Raw genomic sequence first — 23,498 nt, 5'->3', positions numbered from 1 at the left:
TGTATCACAGTCTAGAATCTATCAATCATCATGTAGAGATACTTTCATTTAAGTACAACATTAAACTAAGTTGTGTACATATACCTGTATGAACGATATCCAGAAGATATCACGGCCTGAGTAGTGATACGCGTGATTACAGTATCACAGATTGAGATATGAGTATCATTTACCTGGTAAGATGATGTTAGTATCTTCTACGTAGAAGAAAGTATCATCTACGTAGATGTTTTTATCTTCTATGTAGATGTAAATGTCAATCATATAAATTTAGGTATCATCTACGTTGAAGAAAGTATCTTCTACCTAGAAATATGTATCATCTACTGAGAAGAAAGTATCATCTACGTAGAAGAAAGTATCGTCTACGTAGAAGAAAGTATCATCTACATTGAAGAAAGTATCATCTACTACCTGAAATATGTATCTATGTAGAAGAAATGTATCAGATGATAGTATTTAGGTATCATCTCACGTTGAAGAAAGTATCTTCTACTAGAAATAGTGAAATCATCTACCTAGAAAAGAAAGTATCATCTCACGTGAGAAGAAAGTATCGTCATATCATCTACGTAGAAGAAAGTATCATCTACATTGAAATATATCAGTATGTAGAAGAAAGTATCGTCTACTTAAAGAAAGTATGTTTTAAAGTATCATCTACGTAGAAAGAAAGTATCATCTAAGAATAAGTCAAAGATGTTTTATCTTCTGTGTAGATGTAAGTATCAAACACATAAATGTAAGTATCACCTACGCAGATGAATGTATCATCTACATAGATGTTAATATCTTCTACGTAGATGAAAGTAAACCTTTACGTCTGTGGCACTAACATGCTTCCATACTTTACCGAAGAGTCCAAAGGGAGATGTAGTTTGTTGTTAATACCTGACTGAAACTGATCATGTGATATTTCATACTGAATGCTCAATAAAAGCATTTATCAAAATGATATTATTGTTGTCACTATGATTCTAGTGAACTGATTTGTAAATACTGAATAGTCTGTGGTATTTGCTACTTATATCATACGTATACTCGCCATTACAGCAGATACCACAACTTTATCAGGATTATGCAAACAAATGAGTGACTGAATTTGGTTTTACGCCGCTTTTAGCAATATTCCAGCAACATCACAGCAGGAGACACCAGAAATGGGCTTCACACATTGTACCCATGTTGGGATTCGAAACCGGGTCTTCGTTGTGATGAGCCAACGCTTTAGCCACTAGGCTACCCCACTGCCCCTGATTATGCAAGCAAAAATTGACAAACATGAGTGAGTGAGTGAGTTTAGTAATACACAGCTTCCTTTGTTGGGCAGTTAAAAGAAAGACCTTGGGCTTCTACAAATGATAATGCCCTGAGAAATAGTGTTACCCTTATATTAATAATGGTCAGCAGCAACACCAGGTGTTCATGTAAGGGACCAGCGTGTCCTGCTTTACTGTGATCACGTGCCACCCACACAGTTGGGATACAACGTGTTTTGAGTGAGTGAGTGTGTTTAGTTTTATGCCGCATTCAACAATATTCCAGCTATATGGTGGCGGTCTGTAAATAATCAAGTCTGGACCAGACAATCCAGTGATCAACAGCATGGGCATCAATCTGTGCAATTGGGAACCGATGACATGTGTCAACCAAGTCAGCGAGCCTGACCGCCCGATCCCGTTAGTCGCCTCTTACGACAAGCATGGGTTACTGAAGGTTCATTCTAACCCGGACCTTCACGGGTACAAAGTGTTTTGGGATGAAGAGGAGGCAGAGTTATGTTAGCTGCCAGAGTTTTGGCTATTGTGAGGTTTTATCCTATATTTGACTGTTTGTCAGTAACAATCTTCTTCTGGTTTTACCAAGGGTGGAAATTAGTGGAAATCTCACATTGTGTACTACGCTAATTACATGTACTGTTAGAAACATCTCCTTGATCGAACACTGAATCCATCAGTATGTTCCATGTCAAAATTTTAGTTTGATAGATCATCAGAGGCCCAGATAAGCTGTGTATCCGGGTAAAATACGCATAGAAAATTTCCATTTAAGCATTGAAAAATAATTGTTGCGTACCAATTACGCATTAAAAATGTTAGATATGCAAAAAGTTTAAAACAAATGCGTACGGAATATATTTATAAAAATCGCTTGCACAATGAAAAAGACATCGATTGCTATCAAGTTGTACTGTTAGTATAGGTCTAGTGTTGTACTGTCAGTATAGGATGAGTGATTTTTTATGAAATCTTTTCGATTATATTTAAGTTGGTTTTCATTAGGTATGACATAAGGCAGAACATACCTGCTTAGTAAACTTACTCAATGACACCATACTTAGGTGAGTAAAATGACTGAAATACGCACATATTTGAAAATTGTGGGTAACGGAAAATGAAATACCCACTCAACATTCATAATACCCACTCCAAAAAAATACAGTGGGTACAGTACCCACATGAGCTAAATCTTATCTGGAGCTCTGGATCATTGAATCAAAGAAGTATCCAGTTCAAGGTTCTCACTAGGGGTGACTATGGAGGGGGAAACAACTATTGCCATAGCGATAATCTGTTATATTGCAACATACTATTGCATACCGATAATCTGTTATATTGCAACATACTATTGTGATAGCGATAATCTGTTATATTGCAACATACTATTGTGATAGCGATAATCTGTTATATTGCAACATACTATTGTGATAGCGATAATCTGTTATATTGCAACATACTATTGTGATAGCGATAATCTGTTATATTGCAACATACTGTTATATTGCATACTATGTGATATAATCTGCGATAATCTGTTATATTGCAACATACTATTGTGATAGCGATAATCTGTTATATTGCAACATACTATTGTGATAGCGATAATCTGTTATATTGCAACATACTATTGTGATAGCGATAGTCTATTGCGACAAACTATTGTTATATCTATTGCAATAGTTTTTTCTCCTTGAATTGTCTCATTTGAAGTCATTTCCCAAATGAAGGTATTGTTTATATGAAATGAAAACAAGCTGAAGTAATTTCAGTCTCTTTTGATAAATGACAAGAAACTTGAAACCCAGATCATTTTAACAGTTAAAGCATAAACTCAGTGAAGCTGCAAGTCTGCACTCAAAGTGAACGAATCTGGTACTTCCTGTAATTTGCGCTGCACATTTATCATCAGAAGTCAATTAATAAACTATCGATAGTCACACATACTATCGATGCATCAATAGTTTTTCGTTTCTACCATCGATTAATTGCTATCGGAGACTCGACAATTGCAATCCATCGATAGTTCAATGCATTGTTACAGCTATAATTCTCACTCTTGTATTCAACATGTTTAAGGTTCTGAATGGACTGGCACCAGCTCATCTTGCCGATCTTGTGCAGGGCTATGAACCTTAATGATCACTACGATCAGTGGATCAGAATCTTCCACAACCATCTAGATATCATAGAAAATATATGGAGATGGGCCTTTCAGACATATGGACCACATCTGTGGAATAATTTACCACCATGTAACCAAATAACCACCATGTAACCAAATGACCACCATGTAACCAAATGACCACCATGTAACAAATGACCACCATGTAACCAAAATGACCACCATGTAACCAAATAAACCAGGAACATTTAAAGACAACAAGAACCTCTCCATGACTCAAAGCACTTTTGAGCAGCAATTTAATGCTGGACACCAGTGATCTATACATTTTGACTGAATATGCTAAGCGCTTCCATGCAGTTTCATGTTTATCAGTTATGTATTACTAACAGTTACTTGAATTGCAAGACCAATCCTGGTCTATCAGGACTTTATTAAAGTGATACAGCTTTGCATTTGGGAATACAAACCTTCTACAGAGCACATCCAACTGAGGAACAGATTAAACATCATTGAAATTTCTCTAGATTCATCTTAAAGAGAACACGGCACCAGATCTTTGTAATAAGCCATGTGCAAAGTAGCCACTGGCCCACTAGCCTGTGGCTAGTAAAATTCCCCTCGGGCCAGTAAATCTCCAGTCACTGGCCCGACTGGCTATTGAACTTTCATGAGGTCATTTTGTAAATATATCACTCTCTCCAACTTGTTCAGTTATAATACACTTTTAAATCATGGCCTGATATAATGTTCATCATATTAGCAGTTTAATGACTAAACCCGTGTCTACATTTAAATTTTGGGCTAGTGAATTATTTTGTGGGCAAGTAACTTTCAGGCATAGCTAGCCCGACTGGTTAGCAAAATTTGTAAACTATTTCAAACACACTGGTAATAAGTATCCTCAATATTCATTGCGTAAATTTGACAATCTGGATAAACAACAACGCTGTTTTGATTTCAGACAAGGACCACACCAGCAGCAACAGAATGAAGCCTTTGTCAGAATATATGTGGAAAACGACTCCTGACATGTCCTTTGTCCTTTTTCCAGCATCGTCGACTGAGACGTCTGAGTCATTGATGAGAGTGCAGCAGTGTTCCGCCAATCGGTTATATCAGTGTGAAGAATGTGGAAAGACCTTCACTCAACCCTGGACCAAGAAGAATCATGTAGACTCTGTTCATCGGAACATGACCTTCGTGTGTGTTTGTGGGAAGGTCTATAGGTATCGCAGGGCCCTGAAGAGGCACATGAAATCAGGAGGATGTGATCTCAAAATTTGAGGACAGCATGTCCAGTCATACAAGGTGCCACAATTTGCTGTATACAGTTGCCTCCCTTAGGCATGCAAGGATCCTATGTTCCTGGTTATGTTTCTAGGATTGCTAGTCATGCCGATGCTCTTGAGGTGTAAGCAAAGTGCAGAAAGTTCAGAGTTGCTTCCCTTAGGCCTGCAAGGATTCTGTGATTACAGGTTTCATATGTCTCGACTTGTCCCCACCACCAATATTGCCATGCTCAGTCAGTCATGAGTTCCCTCCCTTAGGCCTGCAAGGATTCTGTGATTACAGTTATATGTCTAACTGAGACCTACAATGCACTTCTGACATATAACTCATATCAACGTGAGATGCTGTGATACCTTACTAAAATACTGTTCAAAGGGGATTAACTCATTCACTTTTGCTTAAATGGACTGTGGGCCAGGGTTTGTTGTCATGTTGAGTGATGAAAATATAGGCCTGTCCCAGACAGAACCCTGATGATGAGGTTGACAGGGTTGTCAACATCACATGGAGCAGAAACATGAATATGTGAAAAGTGTAAATAGAAACTAACTGTGTTTGAGAGAAACTTAGGATGTGATGGTTGATTGGATTTTAATTTAACTTTATAGTTTTTATCTATATCCCCGCATTACATGCCGGGGGGATATAGTCGACGCCTCCTCCATCCGTCCGACGGTCTGTCCGTAATCATTTTGTTTCCAGAGCATAACTCAAAAACAGTTCAATATTTTTCAACAAAACGTGGTAGATATATCAAACAGATCCTTAAGTGGTGCCTTTTGCTATTTGCAGATTTTTGGCATTTTTATTTTTCCCCGTTTTCCATGGAAACGTTTTGGACTGAGTCTTAAAGAAGGGGTGGGCTTCGTTTCAATATTTTTCAACAAAACTTGGTAGATATATCAAACAGATCCTTAAGTGGTGCCTTTTGCTATTTACAGATTTTGTGATTTATAATTTTCTTGCTTTCAAAAAGGAGGGATGTCTCAAAAAGGGAGGGATGGATTTCAGATGTATGAGGCAGATCCCAAAGTGGTGCCTTTTGCTATTTACAGATTTTGTCATTAATATATTTTTCTATGATTTCCATGGAAACGTTTTGGATCTAGTCTTAAAGGGAGGATGGAGCTTGTTTCCGAACACAACGAAAAAACTTGAATATCTTTCAGCAAAACTTAGCAGATATGTTAGGCAGATCCCAAAGTGGTGCCTTTTGCTATTTGCAGATTTTTGGCATTTTTATTTTTCCCGTTTTCCATGGAAACGATTCGGACTTAGTCCCAAAAGGGAGGGGTGGGCTTCGTTTCCAAAGCATAACTCAAGAACCGTTCAATATATTTCAACAAAAATTGGTAGATGTATCAAACAGAACCTAAAGTGGTGCCTTTTGCTATTTACAGATTTTTGTGATTTATTATTTTGTTTGTTTCCATGGAAACGTTTTGGATTTAGTCTTAAAGGGAGGGCCGGGTTTCGTTTCCGGAGCACAACTTGAAAACCATTCAATATCTTTCAACAGAACTTGGCAGATATTTGAGACAGATCTTGAAGTGATGCCTTTTGCTATTTACAGATTTTTGGCATTTTTATTTTTCCCGTTTTCCATGGAAACGATTCGGACTTAGTCCCAAAAGGGAGGGGTGGGCTTCGTTTCCAAAGCATAACTCAAGAACCGTTCAATATATTTCAACAAAAATTGGTAGATGTATCAAACAGACCCTAAAGTGGTGCCTTTTGCTATTTACAGATTTTTGTGATTTATTATTTTGTTTGTTTCCATGGAAACGTTTTGGATTTAGTCTTAAAGGGAGGGCCGGGTTTCGTTTCCGGAGCACAACTTGAAAACCATTCAATATCTTTCAACAGAACTTGGCAGATATTTGAGACAGATCTTGAAGTGATGCCTTTTGCTATTTACAGATTTTTGTGATTTATAATTTTCTTGTTTAGTCTCAAAAGGGAGGGGTGGATTTTGTTTCTGGAGCAGAACGCGAAAACTTCTTAATATCTTTCAGCAAAACTTGGCAGATATGTGAGGCAGATCCCAAAGTGGTGCCTTTTGCTATTTGCAGAATTTTGACATTTATGTATTTCATGATTTCCATGGAAACGATTTGCACTTAGTCTAAAATCAAGCTGGACTTTAAGTAACTGTCAGATGATTTGTTCTTCCAAAGATGTAGGGCCCGGGGGGATATGGCATCTTCTGATGACTCTTGTGTTTGTTACAGGAAAACAATGTCACTTGAGATACAATGTCAGTGAGGCTGACCACCCGATCCCATTAGTCACCTCTTACGAGAAGAATTCTACCCCAGATCTTCACTGGTCTGAAAAAAAGTGTCAGATGGTAAATTGAGCCTTTCTTCAGAATGCTTATAGACATAAACGATGTACCTACTCCTTACAGGACAATAGTTTAACCCTTAACATACTGTCATCATCGGACATTTGCTTTTAGTTTTATATTCAGCGTTAAAAACTTCTCAAATGTACCATCAGAGGAAATAATTCTATAAAGATATGTGTACATTCACCTTGTATATCAAAGCAATAAAAAGATTTTTTTACTTTATTAATGTTTCTTTGTTGAGAAGAAGATAGATCTGTATTTCACCATTGTAAGAAATGTATGAGACATGGATCACATCTGGTTTTCCTGACACTTGATTGGTTGGTTGGTTTGTTGTTTAACACTGCACTCAGCAATATTCCAGCTATATGGCGGTGGTCTGTAAATAATCGAGTCTGGACCAGACGATCCAGTGATCAACACCATAAGCATCGATCTACGCAATTGGGATACAATGACATGTCAACCAAGTCAACGAGTCTGACCACCCAATCCCGTTAGTCACCTCTCACGACAAGAATCTTCTCAGGTCCCTGGTTTTCCAGTCACAAGAAGCTGATACAAGGTGAAACTTTACACCCAACTAGTGTTGGGAATTGGTTAAAATCTCACAATTGATGATTGGTTCATTGCAACCGATCAATCATAGAAAATAATTGGTTAGCGTCATTTATCAAATGCCCATGGTTATGTTTTTTTATGCACCAAAAATATAGAAAAAACATGTAGTTCTTTCGGTTTTTTTTGCAAATTGCACAAAATGCATGTACAAATTTCACATCTTAAAGGATGACTAGTATGTTAGGAACATAAATTTCCTGGAATCTTTAAGATAAATTCAATCTTGACTAGGACATTTTGAAATGTAACAGACTAAACCAACCATGTAAAAAATGTTGCTGATGCAAACAGGTGTTCCAAAATTATTTGTGTTCGATTATGAGAAAACATGATCGATTGCTTGGTCGTTTAGTCATTGCGACCAATCTTCGATTATTTCAATTAATCGGACCACCACTACTGTGTGTGTGACGAACTCAGGGATATAATGAAATGTTTGGTTGGTTTGTCCCGATCTCTTGCAGTATGTTTTGGTAAACTAATCATGGTTATTACGAACTTAGATCATTGATCCCTTTGAGTTTGTTTGTAACGGTAGTTTACTGTAAGCAAATTACTGTTGAAAATGAACACTACACTTTTCAGTACCTCGTGCAGATTCGTGGTTAGGATGGGTACAATGTGTGAAGCCCATCTCTGGTGTCCCCTGACGTGATATTGCTGTAATATTGCTAAAAGCAGTGTAAAACCACACTCACTCACTCACTCACTCATGGTTAGGATAGGTCCCCAGTAATAAGTCAAGAGGCAACAAAATGAATCACGTGACCAGGCTTAGTGTCCAGGGCCTAGATTTTCGAAGCTGTCTTAGCGCTAAGATAGTCGTAAGTTAATGTTAATGTATGGCACTTACGACTATCTTAGCGCTAAGAGAGCTTCGAAAATCTAGGCCCTGGTGCCATTGCACAAAACAAACTTAGCACTAAGACTAACTCAAGTCTATGTTAAGGTATGGGAGATACAGTCATCTTAGCGCTATGACTAACTCAAGTCTATGTTAAGGTATGGGAGTTATTGTCACCTTAGCGCTAAGATCGCTTTCTACAACGCCACCCTGGTAGATACTGTTTTAACATGCAGAAATTGTTGTGAACAGGATTGATCACTTGTTTGTCCATACTTCATTACTTACTGGACGCCATCATATCGCTGGAATGTTTCTTAGTGCAATGTTAAACAATGATCAAACAATAAGTACTAGTTAAAGATATTCAGCTCATATCTACCATCTGTCTGTGACAAATACTATCCGTACCGGGGTGGTGGGTTAGCCTAGTGGTAAAGCGTTGACTTGTAATGCCGATGACATGGATTCGATTCCCCACATGGGTACAATGTGTGGAGCCCATTTCTGGCGTCCCCCGCCATATTGCTGGAATATTGCTAAAAGCAGCATAAAACCATACTCACTCACTTTCCATACCATCATACTGCAACAAGCTGCTCTGATGAGTTGACATATCAAATATTGTCTACATCATAAACCAACTTTATGACTTTAGACTAAATCTACATTTAGAGGTTTTACTTTGCAGAAATGGCTAGACGAAAGGGAAATAATGTGGTTCAGGGACTGTGATACAGATGATAAATGTTGACTGAATGCCTGTAAACATTGAACTATTGTAGAGTGAGTACAGACTAAGTCGGGTGGATATAGACTAAGGCTTAGTCTCTGAATATATATAATTTTGATAGTAACAAACAAGCCCATTTATATTGAAAAGGAGCCCTAGAAAGACCAGAGATCCTGAACCTATGTCTTTGTCATTCATATACAAATGAACCAATAGATTTGATTTTTGTTGGTTTCAGATACCATTGGTTCACTCGATGATGAGAAACTGTTCACAGGACTTCATTTCACATCCAGTGAGGAGATATCTAATAGACACACACGTAAGACTGAAGACGGTCTTTCTGTAGCGTTACGTAGAGGAAGTGTTACCATGGGAACCAAGATATCATCGAGCCCCTATAGCTGTGACATGTGTGATAAGGTCTTCTGTGACAGTACCGGCTTGAAGCGCCATAAGGCAGCTATCCATGAAAACGTTAAGTACTACTGTATTTGTGGCAAGTTTTACAAGTACAGAGGAGATCTGTACCGGCACAAGAAGTCTTGTGTCCTCTTTGGCATCAGCTCACTGAAGTAGAAGATAAGGTAAACTCTTTTCATGTGTACATAGGGGTGATGGGACAGCCTACTGGTTAAAGGGTTCGATCGTACGCCGCTGACCCATGTTCGACATCCCAGATGGGTACAATGTGTGAAGCCCATTCCTGATGTCTATTAGGGGATGGTAGGGTAGCCTACTGGTTAAAGGGTTCACTCGTCACGCTGAAGACCTGGGTTCAAATCCCCACATGGGTACAATGTGTGAAGCCCATTCCTGATGTCTGTTAGGGGACGGTAGGGTAGCCTAATGGTTCAGTGTCCGCTCATCCCGCTAAAAGACATGGGTTCAAATCCCCACATGGGTACAATGTGTGAAGCACATTCCTGATGTCTATTAGGGGACGGTGGAGTAGCCAATTGGTTCAGTGTCCTGCTCGTCCCGCTAAAAGACCTGGGTTCGAATCCCCACATGGGTACAATGTGTGAAGCACATTTCTGGTGTCCCCTACCATGATATTGCTAAAAGGCGTAGCACTATACTCATTCACTCACTCACTCTGATGTCCATTTGCCGTGAAATGGCTAAAAGCACCATAAAATTAAACTCACTAGTGGGTTTATTCAAATTTCAGCATGTGCATTATCTTTGAGATATTAATACATCACCTATAAAGCTAATGCCTGTCAAATGGATGTAGTAATTTGGGGAAGAAATAGAATTGTTTTATGTTTTAATCAGTCAAAACAACAACCAAAATGCTTCAGGTGAAAGAAGATGAGATAAAAAGAAAAACTCAACAAAAGGATGATTTACCATTTCAAATTATTTCCAGGTCTTGCAACCAAACCCGAAATAACAATCGCAGATTTGTTAAACTTAAAAGCATTTTGATGCATTGATGAGGAGAAATTGTATCTGAAACTAATTTACCAGTAATAATAAATTCTATTATTGTTAAACTGGGAGCTTTCACTATACTTTTTTGAAGTTATACTTCTTAAGAAAAGTTACAAACATCCTATTCTTTCATATTGCATTACTGTCGTAATGTAATGCCATGAGTAAAGATCCGGGTTAGACCAACCCAAGCTTGTTATAAAGAGTATACACAGGACCGAAAGCCGGATTGTACGCCATTGAAATAAATGCAAACATTGTAGGAGCTACACACAATGACCAAATGTACATATGTTTCCCGATTAGGGCTGGGATGGGTAATAAAAAATGGAATCGAGTACCCGCATGCACTTACCCGAATCGGAATCCAGTACCCGGAAATGTAAGGAATACAGCGCTTCTGTCAACTTCATGAATATTCAATCACGAGTTGGCGGAGATTTTTATAGAAACCTTGAAAGGATGGCAATAAGACACTGAAACTGAACTTAGGTTATTTAATTTACGTCTATTTAACAAATATAGAGAGTAACACCATTACATGCATTCCTCGTTAAAACACAGGACTTTCTGTTCCCGCTGTCACTGTTTCTTGACTCCTCACTGCTCATGCTCAGATATATACAGTCGTTAATAATGACCTCCATTAATCGGACAATACCAATGATGCAAATGTGTGTTACGTCAATAATGAAAAAGACATTACAGAGTTCTCTCCTTTTCCTGGTACTCGATTCCTAGAAATAGTACTCGATTCCAGTTGTACCCGACCCGGATTCGAGCCCTATTCCAGATATTTCCTAACTTCGGGCATATATTTCATACAATGCTATACCTTTGGAACACATGCTCATCATATATTTTCGTATGCACAAGTACATCTATGACCGGATGTTCAGGTATTTCCAAACTTTAATTCCAAAACAGGTACCCCAGCAAATACATGACCATTGAGTATTTCCAATGCATTTCTTTTAATTGCAAAAACTGTTGAAATCTCCGATTTAGTTTACTAGGGTTGTAAACATGGGAATTTCCTAAGGCGGGAAAACATGTGTAATTTTTCAAAGAGTCAAATGTTTACACAACTTAGATATTTATGTATCCTGCCGGATGTCAAGGGTATGTATGTGAACGTTTTTTATATGTTCAAACAAGATGATCATATGTTTCCATCATGCATGGAAATACTTGGTTCATGTAATGTCATTTTCACATATTTTAATACCTGTGAAGGTCCGGGTTAGAATATTGAACTTCAGTAGCCCATGCTTGTCGTAAGAGGCAACTAACGGGTTGGAACCTTCATGAAGCGAAAACAAAGCGTACTACATGAATTTCCTATAAGGAAATTGTACTACGTGGTCACGTGACTATGCCATGTTCCACTGGAAGACTTCCCGGCCAACACAAACCACCTGTCATACTTGGGAGTCAGAGCCAAATAAAAAATAAAGATGGGTCATCTTTACTTATATATTTTAATAATCAAATAGAAGCATGTATTGAAGATGGATATTAGATGCAAACAAATGAATCGTACAAGAACAAGCAATACTTACATAGCTCTAGACTAAGGCTTAGTCTCTGAATATATATAATTTTGATAGTAACAAACAAGCCCATTTAAATTGAAAAGGAGCCATAGGGAGACCAGAGATTAGATCCTGAACCTGGGGAAATCTAGACTTGCTTCGTTTAGGGCTTTAGCACTACAGGGAAGGCTAGGCTGTAGGGAAAATAATGTGGTTCAGGGACTGTGAGACAGACTAACATAGCTCCAACGTTTCAGAAATATTCAGGTGGGGCTGACTTAAATGTGTAGTGTGAGTCCTCGACTTAGACGCAGCATCTACCGAGGAGACAGTAACAATGTGAGCTAGTATATTCGTTTTTGTTGTGTGTGTTTTTTAAAATGGTTGCCACGTGTCGCAGACGTGGTTCCTGAAGGAGTGTATTAAAAGATTAGTGTGCTAATGCTGTCTTAAATTGGACCCTTCATTAAACGAACGTAAAGCGTAGTAAATGAATTCCCTATAAGGAAATTGTACTACGTGGTCACGTGACCATGGAATGTCCCTGGAAGGTCTACCAGTCAAAAACAATAGGCACCTGTTCATCTTATTTTCGCTGAGTCATGTCTACAGTCGGTGTGCCTGTCTCTATGCTGATGTTTTTTCTCCTTTCATAGGATGTCGTCTTTAAAAACTATATCTAATGTGACATTGTTTATAAGCGAAAATGTAAATTCAAATTTTCCCCAAAAACACTTCAAACTATTCGTCCCCCTCCAGTGAGTTACTCCTTCAAATTTGATAATCAAATAAAAGGCATGACTGACTGACTGAGTTTGGTTTTGCGCCGCTTTTAGCAATATCACGGCGGGGGACACTAAAAATGGGCTTCACACATTGTACCCATGTGGGGATTCGAAACCGGATCTTCGGCGTGACGAGCCAACACTTTAACCACCAGGCTACCCCACCGCCCCGAATCATACATGAACAAGCCGTACTTACATACCTCCAACATTTCACCTAAGTCCGATTCAGAATCACAACTCAGAGGAACATCCCAGAAGAAAAGGCATCAGGTTTTCCCCACAAATCATTACTATCCGTTAAAGTTGGTCACCACACTGAATTGTTTTTGACAACAGGAGCCCATATTTACCTGTAATTATTCAGTTGCCCAGAAGTAGCATCTCTCTCGCATCCGAAAAAGATGTCCTCTACCATACAAATGTCCGACAAAATACTTCCCCATAACACTATGTTGTCATCTATCTTTTCCTCTCTGATATAATTTTCACAGAAATATTGTGTCTGGAACGCACCAAACTTTACAGGTAAGTTATTCTTTCATGTCGTAAGACACCCGTGAAGATCCAGGTTACAATTGATCTTCAGTAGCCCGTGCTTGTCGTAAGAGGCGACTAACGGGATCGGGTGGGCGCTCGCTCCTCCCTCACTCACTCACTCACTCACTCCGTAAGGAAATATACTTCTTGATTATACGTTTCACTTTCCTCTAGATATATTTCATTTTTCGTTGTCACTTTAATGGACAGATATACCCAACCTCCTTCTCATACCGGAATGTATGCGTTAGCAACATGACTGACTGACTGAGTTTGGTTTTACGCCGCTTTTAGCAATATTCCAGCAACATCACGGCGGGGAACACCAGAAATGGGCTTCACACATTGTACCCTTGTGGGGATTCGAACCCGGGTCTTTGGCGTGACGAGCCAACGCTTTAACCACTAGGCTACCCCACCGCCCCGTTAGCAACATGAACTTTGCGAAAACAGTGTACGATACTCTGATACTGATACTGTACTGACTATACATAATACAGAATAAGCTCAAATAGCAGCCTGTACTATTTTAGCAGCGTTCGAAATACCTGCCTGCCCGACCGCCCGGGACGGGTTATTTTCAACACGGACTGCCAGATTCTCAAATTCACCTGCCCGACGGTAGGGTTAAAATTTAGACATGTATATGAAGATATCAAGTTCATCATACTTCTGGAAAATGACTTAAATCATTATTAATTCGCACGTAAAAATAAATGATGGATGATAAACTACGTCGCTTGTCAAACCTAAATTATTTGCGGGCAGGTAAGTTTTGGTCAGGGCTGGCAAGTTTTACATCTAACCAGCCCTGTGGTCTGGCTGAAATTTTTGGGAGTTTCATACCCTGATTTCAGTCTCATTATCCCCCGCCGCGCGTTTAGTGCGAAGCGGGGATATAGTATTAGGCTCCGTCCGTCCGTACGTACGTACGTACGAATTGGAATATCTTTAGAACCGTTAACTAGATGTTTTTCATATTTGGTACCTAGGTTCATCACACTATAAGAAAGGGCCAAGTCAGGTTTGGTGACCTTGACCTTCATTTCAAGGTCACAAGGGGACTTTAACGTTTTACCTGCATGTTAAGCTATCTCAAGAACCGTTCTCTGGATTTTCTTCATATTCAATACCAAGCTTTATCTAGGGAAGGCACAGGGCCCAGTCGATTTTGGTGACCTTCACTTAATTTTCAAGGTCATGGCGACACTTTGAAGATTTCAGCATGTAAACCTACATGTTAAGCTAGCTCAAGAACCGTTCACTTGAGTTTCTTCATATTTAACACCAAGCTTTATCTAGGGAAGGCACAGGGCCCAGTCAATTATGGTGACCTTCACTTAATTTTCAAGGTCACAGAGACACTTTGAAGATTTCAGCATATTAACCTACATGTTAAGCTAGCTCAAGAACCGTTCACTTGAGTTTCTTCATATTTAACACCAAGCTTTATCTAGGGAGGGCGCAGGGCCCAGTCAATTATGGTGACCTTCACTTAATTTTCAAGGTCACAGAGACACTTTGAAGATTTCGGCATATTAACCTACACGTTAAGCTATCTCAAGAACCGTTCACTTGAGTTTCTTTAATTTAACACCAAGCTTTATCTAGGGAAGGCACAGGGCCCAGTCGATTTTGGTGACCTTCACTTAATTTTCAAGGTCATGGCGACACTTTGAAGATTTCAGCATGTAAACCTGCATGTTAAGCTATCTCAAGAACCGTTCTCTGGATGTTCTTCATATTTAACACCAAGCTTTATCTAGGGAGGGCGCAGGGCTGGAATTATGGTGACCTTCACTTAATTTTCAAGGTCACAGAGACACTTTGAAGATTTCAGCATGTAAACCTGCATGTTAAGCTATCTCAAGAACCGTTCACTGGATGTTCTTCATATTTAACACCAAGCTTTATCTAGGGAGGGCGCAGGGCCCAGTCAATTATGGTGACCTTCACTTAATTTTCAAGGTCACAGAGACACTTTGAAGATTTCAGCATATTAACCTACATGTTATGCTTGTCAGCGAGATACCTCAAGAACTATTCACTTGAGTTTCTTCATATTTGACACCAAGCTTGACCTCCACTTAATTTTCAAGGTCACAGAGACACTTTGAAGATTTCAGCATGTTAACCTGAATTGTCAGCAAGATATTTTAAGAACGTTCACTGGATTTTCTTCATAGACTTTCAAGACCTCCCTTGAATGTTTTTCAATAAGCAATTTCTTTAGTACTAGTTTTGCATATTTCATACACTATGACATTCATGTCAAGGTCAAAGTCAGTCTTGAAAATATGTGTGTGTTTGAACAACTAAAGAGCAAGATAATGTTTTTGTTGACATTTAACTTTCATTACTTTATAAGTTTGATTTGATAATTTGCGGCGGGGGATTATGTCACCTTAGTGACAATGCTTGTTTTTACTGCATTTACGCTACATGTCTACATAGCCACAACATTCGTACTGTATTTCTTGGTTATATTAGTTACTTTGTCGTTTCTGTTGTGTTCTCTTTCCACACTTCAAAATCTGACACTTTCGAATTTTTGAATTAAAACCAAATGTATTCTTTGCATCACTGACAAAATGATGTTCTTCCTTAATTTGCCATGTGCAAACGCATATTTTTGACTCTAATGTTCTGACCAAATGTATATCTTTGTTTACCGTGCGTTTTGTATACAAATTGCCCCATGGATCAAGGGGGAAAAATATCAGCGCCTTGAGCAAGTTCTTCCTTAAGTTTCCTACATGTGGGATAATAATAATAATATTATTGTTACAACGTTGGAAAATCTAATGTTCTGACAGAATTGAACTCGGTCCGTTTCTGAAATTGTAAAAGTTTACCAGCCTGATCTGTTTGGAGAACTCTTTGAGAAATCCGCATAATGTATATTCCGCTTGTCTCTAATACATTTGAGCTTTGAGATACATGAGGCATTCCATTCCATTTCTGATAGTATTAAGGATTACTCCTTAGGGCAGAGATTTGATGGTACATTTAAAAGCTATTTACGCAGTATAAATCGAATATTTTGTGACGACCACAGATGTTGCGAATGAAGTTACCTGTTTTCACTTGTACCATGGCTCATGTCTTTTTGTGAGAAACATGTGTTATCGGTTTTTCTCCTTTTATTAATTTGTCAAAGATACCTGTGGTGGGGCAGACTTTGGTCGCGTTTTAGTGAGTGAGTGACTTTAGTTTTACGCCGCACTCAGCAATATTCCAGCTATATGGCGGCGGTCTGTAAATAATCGAGTTTGGACCAGACAATCCAGTGATCAACAGCTGGTCGCGTTTTAAGATAAGACAAGATAATACTTTATTATCCCGAAGGAAATTTTGGTTACATCGTAAAACACATGAGACAGAACAAAACAAGGAATCGCAAGATATCACATTTCAGTAAGCACTGAGATAGTAAACAAATAAATAGATAAGAGCACTAAAACGGGTGAGGAGAAGGATATGATGAACTGAAATGATGAGGTAAAACAGGCAGTGGTGTGAAATGGTATACATGATGTTAGATGATAAGGTGAATATAAATATTTAAGATTAACTGTTGTTAACATAATGAATACCGGCTGTTACAAAAGAATGACGGAACCTGTTTGTTCTAGCTATCGGCATGCGCAGACGACGACCTGATGGAAGAAATTCAAAATCGTCAAAAAGAATGTGAGAACTGTCGTTTACAAGTTTCCGCACTCTTTTTATGCCCCCACCATATATGGCAGGGGCATATAGGGTTACCCTCGGTGTCCGTCCGTCCGTCCGTCCGTACGAAACAGGGAATGTATTCTATCCACTTCTCCACCATAACCGCTCTGTGGAATTCAATGAACTTATACATGGGCTTTCTTGGGACTCTAATGGTGTGCATCTCATATTTAGTTTTTTTTTATTTTATTGGGTTTTTTTTGTAAGTTTAGAGACATTTGAACTTAGGTACATTTTGCTGAATTTCTCTATGATGATAGTGTAATAGGGGATTACGTCTATCCACTTCTCCACAAAAACTGCTCAACAGCATTGAATGAACTTCTACATGTCTTTCGTAGGGACTCTAAAGGTGTGCATTTCATAATTTTTTATGCAATTTCTTAATTTTGTCACTTTTACAGATGTTTGAACTTAGTTGAATCTCGTTCTATTCAGCCAGTGTTCGTTCCATCCAACAGGGGGTGTACGTTATCCACTTCTCCTCAAAAACTACTTTATGGAATTCATTTAGATTACACATGTGCTTTATAGGGAGTCTAAAGACGTGCATCTCATATTTTGATTTTGTATTTTATTTATTTTTCCAATTTTAATGCCGTTTGAACTTAGATAAATTTTGTTGAATTTCTCTCTGAATATAGTGTTGTAGGGGGTGAAGTCTATCAACTTCTCCACAAAAGCTGATCAACAGAATTGATTGAGCTTCTACGTGTGTTTCATTGGAACTCTAAAGGTGTGCATCTCATACCTTGTTCATCCAATTTCTTAATTTTGTCACTTTTACAGATGTTTGAACTTAGTTGAATTTTGTTCTATTCATCCAGTTCGTCCCATACAACAGGGGGTATACTTTATCCACTTCTCCTCAAAAACTACTGTATGGAATTCATTTAGATTACACATGTTCATCTCATATTTTGACTTTGTATTTTATTTATTTTTCCAATTTTAATGCCGTTTAAACTTGCATATATTTTGTTGAATTTCTCTCTGAATATAGTGTTGTAGGGGATGAAGTCTATCAACTTCTCCACAAAAGCTGCTCAACAGAATTGGCCTTCTATGTGTGTTTCATTGGGACTCTAAAGGTGTGCGTCTCATACCTTGTTCATCCAATATATTAATTTTGACACTTCTACAGATGATTGAACTTGAATTGGCTCTATTCATCCAGTTCGTCCCATACAACAGGGGGTGTACTTTATCCACTTCTCCTCAAAAACCAATGCACAAAACTCATTTAGCTTACATGTCTTTTATAGAGACTCTAAAGGTGTGCATCTCATATTTTGTTTTCGTATTTTATATTTTTTGTATGTTTAGAGAATTTTGAACTTAGAAAAATTTTCCTGAATTTCTCTCTGATGATAGTGAAATAGGGGATTAAGTCTATCCCCTTCTCCACAAAACTGCTCAACAGAATTGATTAAGCTTATACATGTGTTTCATTGGGACTCGAAAGGTGTGCATCTCATAGTTGCATAGATGTTTATTGAACTTGTTCGTGAATTTTGTTCAATTATTGATCTTTATATGTCTTATGAATGTCAGCGGGGGCATCCGTGTCCCTGGACACAATTGTTTCTTGTTATAATTTGCTGCTCGTAAAGTAGGCCGATAGATGTTATTGACTCAGTACCAATGATTTTGCGTGCTTGGTTAACAATTTTGTTGAGTTTAGCTTTATTTTGAACAGACAGGTTACCAAACCAACAAAGAAGGTTAAAAAGTTAAGTGCTTTGTATAAATGTTTTGTAAAACAGTACCATCAGAGAACAATCAATGTTAAAGTTGTTTAAACCACGTAAGAAATACAATCTCTGCTGGCCTTTCTTGTACAGGTAATCAACATTGTCATTCCAATTAAGATTACATACATACATACATACATACAAATACTTGTATAGCGCCAATATCCGTAATCCGCTCAAAGGCGCTCTGGATCTAAGAGTTCAAATGCTTCAGCAAAGAGACACGTCTTCAGATTCGATTTAAAAACAGCTAAGTCTGGTTGTGTTCTGAGGTGAGATGGAAGATTGTTCCAGAGATGAGGGCCAGTCGTCTCGAGTGACCTGTCACCATATGTTTTTTGTCCTAGTCACAGGAATTGTCAAAAGACACTGGTCATTTGATCGGAGGGAACGTACAGGAGTATAACGGTGGAACAGAGCACAGCGGTACTGAGGTGCTAGACCATGTAAACTTTTGAAAACAAGGAGTAGAGTTATATATTTTATGCGGTAGTGGACGGGAAGCCAATGAAGTGAGTGAAGAACGGGAGTAATATGGTCTGATTTCTTTGACTAAGAGACCACTCTGGCTGCAGTATTCTGCACCTTCTGAAGCTTGTGTATAAGATAATTTGGGAGGCCCACAAGAAGCGCATTACAGTAGTCAAGACGAGATGTTACATATGCCTGAATAAGAGATGCTGTAGTCTTGACGTCCAGGTATCAATGACAGTGCCTTAATATTTGTATTTTATCACAATTTCAATTTCAAGAGTCTATCCATCTGATCAGAATGGTATTGAATGAGGAGGAAAAGTCAGCGAACAGAATTCTCACACATGATGCATTTTAAGATAAGATAAGATAGATAAGATAATTCTTTATTGTCCCAAGGGAAATTTGTTTTGCATCATACGTTCTCCAGTTTTTCATTCATAAAGCAGCCATACATAACATTGCAATTGGTAATCATGAAATAATCAGGATATAAATACATCAATTTAGTACACAAACATAGATATTGAATAGAATTTGGACAATTAAAGACAAGTCATTCACAGAATTTGTTGTTAATGCATCTAATACTAGCTGGAACAAATGAGTGGCGAAACCTGTTTGTTCTAAAAGTCGGCATACGCAGCCTGCGTCCAGAAGGTAATGATGAATATTCAGAAAAGAGTATTTTTGTTCTTAATGTTTATAGATAAGATTCAGGAGGGTTCATGTGGCGTCGTCTGTGCCTCTTCTCTGACGGGCAAGCAACCTGGAGTGGGTCTAGATGTTCTTCAGCCTCGCGCATAAATACATGTAGCTTTTTCACAATGTGAAATATCCAAAAACATGTAACACTATTTCGATTTGCGTAGCGATTCTTTGTTTAAATATGTTGTACGGCTCCACGTGCTGTCATCGAAGCTGATGGAGAGCAAACGATGCAGCCAGTTTGATATCTAAATATGTACTGTCATAGACCTTACTGTCGCAGTTGTGGAAGAATATATATGTAACAATGTAAAACAATATGAAGAGAGCGCCGAAAAGCTTTCGTGAGTCAAGTCTCTTCTTATTATGAATATGCGCGTTTGTTTACAAACAAGAGAAAAGTCCGGTCACGTGATATGCAAATTAGCCTGTGGCAGTGATGTTATGTTAAGTCATCGCTGTGCCGGAGTGTGGGTCACGTTGTGACGGAACTACTTGTTCATTCATAACAAACTCGTGAATTCATTCATTCTACAACTTAGATGCATTGTGGGAATGTAAACATTGCGAACGTTGCCGTGTCGCTGTTTAATTGTGAGTCCAACTGAGACATTATATGCGTCGAAATGTTTCCACCACTGATGTTAGCCGAGTGAAGCAGCTGCAAACTAAAAAACGGGGTGCTACGGAGTAGTTTACTGTAGAAGTCTGTACGAGGCGATGACATCTGACATGCATCGTGACCAAGGGGACAGACGAGAATGGCTTAGTGACGTCAATACAGTTGTGACGTCATGCAAAAGTGACTACAGGACAAAATTCTTCCGCAACCTCTTTATGAAACCGGTTTCGTTTGAAACCATAACAATAACAAAAATACGCTATTTTGTCAATTTAATGCATGTAAGACGTGGGTAATAAATAAAATACCACACTCGGACTCATTACTTACGAATTATACGAAACTCTTGACCTTCCTATGGTTTCTGACCTCGCTTTCGCTGGGTCAGATACCATAGGAAGGACACTCGTTTCGTATAATTCGTATGTAATGAGACCTCGTGTAGTATTCTCTATATATAACATAAATGCACGGGAAACTCCGTACAGTGTTATGAGAGACGATGTGTGTCCAGGTATTTACAGGTGATAACACTTTGAATATTGTTTCTTGTCTCTAAGTAGGGCTTTCCATTCCTTTGTCACCCATGGGTTGTTGTTGTTGTTCGGAAAGATCCTGATTGTTTTATTTGGTACGATTCAGTCCACGCTAAAGTTTATGTAAGAGGTGACAACTTCACACAATTCGTCAACACTATCGGAGTCCCGCTCGAATACGTCCCAAGCTGTGCTATCAAAGCACGCTTTCAACTCTTCAACGGATTCTTATGAATAGACTTTCACTGATTCTTCACTGGTTGTTTTTCAGTTTTAAGTTTCTGTTTGTAAACTTAAACACACACATCTGTTACCATGGATATTTCACAGCAAGTCATATCTCAGCATAATTCTATAGTTGCCAATGGCTTCTGCTGAAGCAATATTCCAGCTATATGGCGGCGGTCTGTAAATAATCGAGTCTGGACCAGACAATCCAGTGATCAACAGCATGAGCATCGATCTGCGAAACTGGGAACCGATGACGTGTCAACCAAGTCAGCAAGCCTGACCACCCGATCCCGTTAGTCGCCTCTTACGACAAGCATGGGTTACTGAAGATCAATATTGTAACCCACACCTTCACGGTTCTGTCTTGTCAAGCACTCTTCCGGGGCGGATACAGCATTTTTTCACGAGAGTTTCAATGGTCATTAAATAAACACTCAGGACCACCCCCACCCTCTCTGGATCCGCCTATGACTCTTGCTTGAGAGCTTGACAACGGTTTTAAGTATCAATGCTGAAAAGTCGCGTCATATATAATGTAGTAAAGAAACTGCCATCCATGAGGCATCTTACTGTGCTAATTGTTGCTGTGAAATTGTATGAAATTTACCCGTTTTACATTTCTGATCTTTTAGGAAATCCTGGAAGAGAGCGTGGACGTATTTCGCAGTTTCACACAGACTACAACCAGTTCAACCTGATGCAGGTGACAAGTCCACATCCACTCAACTATGGCTCGCTCCACTGTCGCAGGCCTAAACCGACGTCAGTGAGCTGCCCCAACTGCGACAAGACGTTCACCACCAGACGAGCCATGATGGTGCACAAGGCCGCTGTACACGACAGGGAATCCTATGTGTGTGTCTGTGGGAAGGGCTATAAGTACAAGCCGGGCCTTCTCTACCACAAACAGCATTGTCCCATAGTCCACATTCAAAACCTCAGTGCCAGCGAATGATGAATTTTGATTGTTTGCCGAAACCATTCGTAACTACTCGTCCCTTCCCGTGACCTACAAGAAGACCCTCCGGTCACACGGAATGACACGAGTAGCTACGAATATACCGAAACATGTATCACGAGACGTCTTGGAAGCAGTTGTTTGGAAAACAGTTGTTGTTTAGTGATTGACTTTGGAGCATTATTATATTTGTGTCAGCGAATGATGAACTTCTGTTGTTTGCCGAAACCATTCGTAACTACTCGATCGTCTCTTTCCGTGACCTACAAGAAGACCCTCCAGTTTGCCGGAATGACACGAGTAGTTACGAATGTACCGAAACATGTCATTCGTAACTACTCGCCTCTTTCCGTAACCTACAAGAAGACTCGTACCCCTATCGTACGCCATTATTGCCAAGAATCGTGGCAAACCAATCAAATTGCGCGTAGTAAAACGCATTTAGAAGCATGAAAATGGCGCCACGTTGAAATTTGAAACTTCGCTAAACTATGCAAAGGACAATTTAAACATAAACTTTGAGCTAAAGGATCAGAAACTTTAAAAACTTAAACATATTTACAAAGGGAATGGCTGTATTGCTGATTTGCCCACGGGATGTAAAATATTCTATGAGCCATGTTTAGAAATTCAGAGTAGGCTAACCTTTCCTTTGTAATAGTACTAGACTATTTTCATCTCCATGCCCGTTTGCGCTTAGACAGGGCCCAGTCGTAAACATGGCCACGAGAGGGGCACGGGACGCCATCCGGCTTGCCGGAATGACACGAGTAGTTACGAATGGAAACATGTATCACGAGACGTCTTGGAAGCATGCAGTTGTTTGGAAAACAGTTGTTTCGGGATTGACGATGGAGCATTATTGTATGAGACAACACAACGTGCCGACGTAAACATATGTACAGAGTAAGGGACCGTCCATTACATATTCTAG

At 39.0% G+C, this 23,498-nt stretch overlaps 1 protein-coding gene across 1 annotated transcript in view; it reads left to right on the top strand.

Annotated features, from left to right (window-relative positions):
* Positions 1-22,843, top strand: part of LOC124274976 (zinc finger protein 816-like) — a 99,920-nt gene extending 77,077 nt beyond the window's left edge. Inside the window, exons 2-4 of the mRNA XM_046710349.1 lie at positions 4,367-4,672; positions 9,485-9,568; positions 22,239-22,843. Of these exons, the coding sequence (XP_046566305.1) occupies positions 4,367-4,672; positions 9,485-9,568; positions 22,239-22,561 (713 nt within the window). The 3' untranslated portion in view covers positions 22,562-22,843. The remainder of the gene's footprint in view (positions 1-4,366; positions 4,673-9,484; positions 9,569-22,238) is intronic.
* The last annotated feature ends 655 nt before the right edge of the window (positions 22,844-23,498 follow it).

This window comes from Haliotis rubra, unplaced genomic scaffold (assembly GCF_003918875.1).
Source record: "Haliotis rubra isolate DU_JTF1 unplaced genomic scaffold, ASM391887v1 Scf197, whole genome shotgun sequence".
In the NCBI taxonomy this organism is placed as follows: domain Eukaryota; kingdom Metazoa; phylum Mollusca; class Gastropoda; order Lepetellida; family Haliotidae; genus Haliotis; species Haliotis rubra.
The sequence above is the reverse complement of the archived record's forward strand: the minus strand, read 5'-3'. Positions and strand labels throughout refer to the sequence as shown.